The 7,217-nt window shown below is 50.4% G+C and overlaps 1 protein-coding gene across 1 annotated transcript in view; it reads right to left on the reverse strand.

Moving 5' to 3' along the window:
• Window positions 1-7,047, reverse strand: part of snapc4 (small nuclear RNA activating complex, polypeptide 4) — a 33,303-nt gene extending 26,256 nt beyond the window's left edge. Inside the window, 4 exon segments of the mRNA XM_038781807.1 lie at window positions 1,214-1,318; window positions 3,484-3,565; window positions 5,423-5,501; window positions 6,757-7,047. Of these exon segments, the coding sequence (XP_038637735.1) occupies window positions 1,214-1,318; window positions 3,484-3,565; window positions 5,423-5,501; window positions 6,757-6,870 (380 nt within the window). The 5' untranslated portion in view covers window positions 6,871-7,047.
• Between the last annotated feature and the right edge of the window lie 170 nt (window positions 7,048-7,217).

Genomic DNA, 7,217 nt, shown 5'->3' on the forward strand with positions numbered 1-7,217 from the left:
GAACATCTCCAAATACATTGCTGCTCCTCATTGGGAGCATTCAGTCCCAGTTCACTCAAAAAGCCTTCGAGGTTACCCTCGAAAAGGGGAGGCGGAGGCAGGTAGAGCCTGGCTTGTGCTGTGCCGCCCTCCACTGGCAGATGAATGGCGCTGCCGCACAGTATGAACATGGCATGCAAACTGGAGGACCACACAACAAGCAAAATAAAAGTGAAAACACATTTTGAAGACATTGGAGACGTTTTCGACAAGCTTTCTCACACACACACACACACTTCAGATCCCACCGTGAGGAGCAGGGAGATCTCCCACGATCCTGGGCAATTCACTGTCCCCAACAACCCCAGAGTTCACTGCTGCTTTCATAAAATATAACGTTTTTTTTTAAGCACAAAGTCACTGAAATGTAACACCCCAAATACTGGAAACCACAACATAAAAAACCAGAAACAGTAAATACTGATAGTATCAACTCTGCAAAGGGAGGAGCAACACTGCACAGGGTCACACACAGATAACAGGCACCGAACACACAGAACATACACTCACACGCCGATCACACAACATACATGTGGATGAATATAGAGATGTCACACCCACTGCCAGCCTCCGCCGTACATGCCACAGACCTCACCACAGCCGCCCCCTCCCCGCGGACAGATTCCCCCGCCACAACACCCCCCCCCCCACCCCCCCCGGCCACACACACACACACACACACATCCGGCCACACACACACACACACCCACCCCCGCCACCCACCCACCCGGCCACACACACCCACCCACCCCCGCCACACAGATTGCTGGCCCCCCCCCCCCCCCCCCGCCAGACAGATTCCCCCGCCACAACACCCCCCCCCGGCCACACACACACACCCACCCCCGCCACCCGGCCACACACACCCACCCACCCCCGCCACACACCCACCCACCCCCTCCTGCCACACACACACACCCCCCCCCCCTCCCCCCACACAGCCCCCCCCCCCCCCCCCCCGCCACACAGATTGCCCCGGCCACACACACGACACAGAGCTACTCTTACTTCCAAACACGGGCACAGTGACAGTGAATCAGAGAGGTTCTCGCACTGATCCACACTGAAGCTCAGATAACACAACATCAGGAATGTGGAACAGTGTTTGGAGAGACAATTACTGCTCAATTAGATACTCTTCTAAAAATGCCTGTTGGCAGTAAGGTTATCTCACTTGATGTTGCCCATTTCTCGCTCAGTTTCAGCAATCTGCTTGGCCATGATGTCTTTCTCGGTTTCCTGGCGGGATTGTTCCATCTTCTTGTTCAGGTATTCAAGCCTAAAAGTGTAAAGGGAAAATAATAGATGCTGATCCCGACCAGTGCTCAGAACATAGAACATACAGTGCAGCAGGAGGCCATTCGACCCATCGAGTCTGCACTGACCCACTTCCACCTTATCCCTCTAACCCAATAACCCCTCCTAAAATTTTTGGTCACTAAGGGCAATTTATCGCGGCCAATCCACCTAACCTGCACATCTTTGGACTGTGGGAGGAAACCGGAGCACCCGGAGGAAACCCACGCACACACGGGGAGAACGTGCAGACTCCGCACAGACAGTGACCCAGTGGGGAATTGAACCTGGGACCCTGGCGCTGTGAAGCCACAGTGCTAACCACTGTGCTACCGTGCTGCCCAAATCAGGATAAGCCAGGGCTTCAGCTGTTGACTAACCAGCGACCCCTGCTGGAAATTGAACAAATGTCAAGTGACAATCACAGACTTGTTACAGTACAGGCGAGCACCATCCCTCCCATTGTGTGTGTCAGCTCTCCAAATGAGCAATATATTTAGCACCATCTCCCCATCACCCTACACATTCTTCCTCTTCACATAAAATTTGAATTCCCTTTTGAATGCCTCGATTGAACCATTGTGGATTGCCGGACAAACCATCTGATTCACTGATGTCCTTAAGGGAAGGAAATCTGCCGCCCTTACCCGGTCTGGCCTACATGTGACCCCAGACCCATAGCAATGTGGTTGACTCTTCACTGCCCCCTCAAGGGCAATTAGGGATGGGCAAAAAAATGGAGGGAATAAATACATATTTTAAAGTTCTTCAGTCAAATCAGAAGCAGTCCAGAGAATCACAGAGACCCAGTGCTCTCTGCGACACTGGTCACTTGGTAGCACAGAGCGAGAAGATGAGATTTTTCTGTCAAAGTTTTTTGTCTCGGACTCATCAGGAGATTTGACGAGACTGGTTTAAACCTGCCGTCTCCCTGGGATTCGTATTCTTGCGGAATGTCCGGATGAGTGCGAAAAGTTTCAACAAAAACGTCTTTTTGTCAGCGATACTCAACCTGCGCCAATGGTGCTTTTCATAACCAGCCAGGCATCTCAAACGCACTTTACCACCAATAAAGTACTTTGTGAACTGCAGTCACTTCTGTTATGTGCGAAATGCAGCAGCTGATACATGAATAGCAAGATCCCCCAAACAGCACCCAATCATGTCCTGATAACATCTCTGCCCAGGAAGGTAGTGCGTTAGAACCAATCGCACCAGCCGTAGAACCTTCTCGAGACTCACTCATCTTGGGGCAGAGGTACCACCCCACATCCACTGCTTTGTTCCTCGGACAGCTTGAACACACAATCCCTGGCCCTCCCCAGTCTAACCGAAATACTCTAGTAGCTGGAATGCAATTCGACGTTCTCATTCTTTTACACCCTGCTAGCAGGTCACCTCCAAATCTAGGCTGTTCTACACTGGCCTGAGCAAATAAGGTTTGTTCAGACAAATATAACACCTGTGCCTCTTCCCCCGAACATTTTCCAAGGTCAATGCGCCTGCCACCATGGGGAGGGGTACCAAGTAGCACCTTAATTGTTGTAAAACATCCCAAGGCACCACACACACAAGAGCAGAAGAAAATAAAGATTAGGGGGGGGGGAAAGAGCAAGGCTCCGGAGGGATTTGCAAACACAGAATTTTAAACTCCAAAGGTGATGCCAGATTGGTTACCAACACAGGTTAGGGGCACAAGGAGCGATGGGATTTGGTGTGGGCGAGAAGATAGTGCAGCAGAAACTTGAAGGATGGAAGGTTTGCAGAGGTGGGATGCCAGCCCGGAGTTATTCCCCCCCACTGTTTGAATCAACACGAGTAAAGGGACAACAGCAAGTAACTGGAGAGAAGGAGGAGAGGAGTATAACTTTGCATTGAGACGGGATGACAATGGTATGGATCTGTACACTCGCACTGAGTGAAATTCAGGGCCTCAAAGGTTTCACCCTGGCTTTACTGACTAACAGATCACGAGGCAATGAGAAATAAAAAGGACACAGTAGGAAGTCTCACACCAGGTCAAAGTCCAACAGGTTTGTTTCCAATCACGAGCCTTCGGAGCACTGCTCCTTCCTCAGGTGAATCCTGAACATATTCAAATAAAAAGGTGGTAAAAATCCAACATATTCAAATAAAAAGAGGGTTTACCGCAAGAGTTTGGGTTGCAGCAGTCGCTGTGTCGCATCACCTGCAATCGAGATTTTTAGCTTTTCCTTTTCGTGTTGCTTCCCTGTGAAAAGGCAAATATCCATCACCTCATCCAGAATATCCATCCCCTCATCCAGAATATCCATCCCCATCATCCAGAATATCCATCCCCTCATCCAGAATATCCATCCCCTCATCCAGAATATCCATCCCCTCATCCAGAATATCCATCCCCATCATCCAGAATATCCATCCCCTCATCCAGAATATCCATCCCCTCATCCAGAATATCCATCCCCTCATCCAGAATATCCATCCCCTCATCCAGAATATCCATCCCCTCATCCAGAATATCCATCCCCTCATCCAGAATATCCATCCCCTCATCCAGAATATCCACCCCCTCATCCAGAATATCCATCCCCTCATCCAGAATATCCATCCCCTCATCCAGAATATCCATCCCCTCATCCAGAATATCCATCCCCTCATCCAGAATATCCATCCCCTCATCCAGAATATCCACCCCCTCATCCAGAATATCCACCCCCTCATCCAGAATATCCATCCCCTCATCCAGAATATCCATCCCCTCATCCAGAATATCCATCCCCTCATCCAGAATATCCACCCCCTCATCCAGAATATCCATCCCCTCATCCAGAATATCCATCACCTCATCCAGAATATCCATCCCCTCATCCAGAATATCCATCCCCTCATCCAGAATATCCATCCCCTCATCCAGAATATCCATCCACTCATCCAGAATATCCATCCCCTCATCCAGAATATCCATCCCCTCATCCAGAAGCTGCGTTTAGGGTCTTTAAAAAAAAAAAAATAAGAGTGCCCAATTCATTTTTCCAATTAAGGGGCAATTTAGCGTGGCCAATCCACCTACCCTGCACATCTTTGGGTTGTGGGGGCGAAACCCACGCAGACACGGGGAGAGCGGTGACCCAGAGCCGGGATTGAACCTGGGACCTCGGCGCCATGGGGCAGCAGTGCTAACCCACGGCGCCACCGCACCGCCCATTGCATTTAGTGTCTTATTATTGTGTCCTGTGAACCTCAGCGACCCCCCCCCCCCAATCAGCAGACAATGGAAGGCACAATGCCCTCCCAATCAGCCACCCTCCATGGCTGCAGTTTTCTTCTTCTGATCCAGGCAGACCCCTGCCAATGGGAATTGCTGCCCTATTCATTCCACAACAGGGAATGGTGATAAAACCAACAACTTATTCAAAAAGGTGGGAGCATCGCAAGTGACCACGAAGCTGTCAATCTGTCACACCACCCGGGGGAAGAGCCCTCTTGTGCTTTTGCCTCAGTTTCCCCTGCACAACAACTGATACACTGCCTTTAACGTAGTCACATGTCCCACGGTGCTGCACCACATGGAATGCAGTGGTTGAAGTCGGCAGCTTACCACCACCACGAGGGGCAATTTGGGATGGGCAACATGTGCTGGCACAGCCAGCGACACCCAAAAGACAGGCGAGTGCGCAGTCAGAATGTGACAGTGAGCCATACAAAGGAGATATTGAGACAACTGAAAAAACTCTTGGTCAAAGGAGGTGGTTTTCAGGAAGGTGGTAAAGGGAGAGAGAGAGAGAGAGAGAGAGAGAGAGCGAGAGAGAGCGAGAGAGAGCGAGAGAGAGCGAGAGAGAGCGAGAGAGAGCGAGAGAGAGCGAGAGAGAGCGAGAGAGAGCGAGAGAGAGCGAGAGAGAGCGAGAGAGAGCGAGAGAGAGCGAGAGAGAGCGAGAGAGAGCGAGAGAGAGCGAGAGAGAGAGCGAGAGAGAGAGCGAGAGAGAGAGCGAGAGAGAGAGCGAGAGAAAGGTTTCAGGGAGGGAATTTAGAACCTAGGCGGCTACAGTACAATTACCAGTTAAAAATGAAGACAAGACAGCAGAATTGGGGAGACACTGAAACTTACAGCTCGTTAGTAAAAACTCATCAAATCCTTTGATGCCTTGTGTAGCCTTTTCCTTAGTATCCTGGTTTGCTGGTGGGCCCTGACCACGATGAAGGGGAGAAAAAGCAGAGATTTAAACATTTGTTATCAGGCTGCTAATTGTTGCGATTTGCCATGGTGGAAGGTTATTTGACTGAGCAATGTGGCTATGTGCCACATTAAGCCTCATTCTTGTCCTGAATTCTGAAGGTGATTGTTTAATAACAGGGCGACACCGGGTCAACTAAATCAGGCATTGTCAAACTCAGGGGCACGACCCACGGGTGGGTCAGGGACGGGTGTCGGGAGGGTTGCGGAACTGTCTGTCGCGGCGCTCCCAATCCCGCAAATCCACATGCTACAGCCACAGCAGCCGGCTGCAAGCGGCCTTCAAAATGGCCAGGAACAAATTAGAACAAATTCGGCCGCACCGTGCATGCGTGCCCGATCATCGATGTACACACCAACGATTGGGCACGCAGGCGCAGTGCGGCCGCATTGTTTTATATGGTCGGAGCCCTTTTTTTCCCCAAGTTTGAGGGGCTGGTTTAGCTCACCAGGCTAAATCGCTGGCTTTCAAAGCAGATCAAGCAGGCCAGCAGCACGGTTCGATTCCCGTACCAGCCTCCCCGGACAGGCGCCGGAATGTGGCGACTAGGGGCTTTTCACAGTAACTTCATTGAAGCCTACTCGTGACAATAAGCGATTTTCATTTTATTTTTCAAAGGGACCCAAAACCATTTCCTCCATTTATGTCAGCAACAAACAAGGGAAGAGAAAATGGTGGGTTGCACAGGTCGGCCGGCGTGGGCCACAAAGGTCGGCGGTTGGTAAAAATGGGTCCCCGGAAAAATAGTTTGAAGAACACGGAACTAAATGTTGGCCTTCATGGCGAGAGTATTTGAGTACAGAAGCATTTGAAGCAGTTGGGATTCAAGAACACTGGGAGGGGGGGGGGGGGGGGGGGGGGGGGGGGGGGGGGGGGGGGGGGGGGAGAGGGGGCCATACGGCCCCCTGAGTCCGCTCCACCTTTAACAACTGAATCTGTCTGCCCAGTCATCTGACACCACAAACTTCCACAGTCAGTTTTCAGCTTCCAGCAACAATTCACTGAATCAGGGAAAGGGACTGCTTCTCCCATTTCCTGAAAAAAGCTCAAATGTTCGAGAAAGTCAACTATCGGGGGAGAGGCACGAGCTCCACTTGGGAAAGGTGACAGATCTGATCCTGTCCGTCAAACAGCTGAATCATCCAGCACCAGAAACAAACCGACACATTCACACAAAGTTAAATTATCAAGTTCCAAAAATACTCACAAGGCCGGTGACTTTATCCCTGAAATATGGTCTCAGGAAGTGGCCCAGGTACAAGGATGTAGGCTGGTTCTTGGATTTTGTCTTTTCGGTCCCGCTTCCAGTGAAGTCACCCATGATTTCAGTCTGCAGGAGAGAGTAAGGATACCGTGCGTTCACTGCCAGAGCTGGGGCACTGCCTGGATATGGTCACCATACCACAGGAAGGATACAGGAAGGGTACAAGGATATGCCCAGCAACTACAGGCCAGTGAGTTTAACTTTGGTGGTAGGAGAGCTTCTGGAAACAATAATGTGGGACAAAATTAATAATCACTTGGGACAAGTGGGGATTACTTAAGGAAAACCAGCATGGATTGTGTCAGGAAAATTATGTTCAGCAAACTTGATTGAGCTAATAGCAGAGAGGGTTGATGAGGGAAACCAGTTGATGTGATGTACTTGAACTTCCAGAAGACAGATGA

The sequence above is a fragment of the Scyliorhinus canicula genome, chromosome 21 (assembly GCF_902713615.1).
Source record: "Scyliorhinus canicula chromosome 21, sScyCan1.1, whole genome shotgun sequence".
Lineage (NCBI taxonomy): Eukaryota > Metazoa > Chordata > Chondrichthyes > Carcharhiniformes > Scyliorhinidae > Scyliorhinus > Scyliorhinus canicula.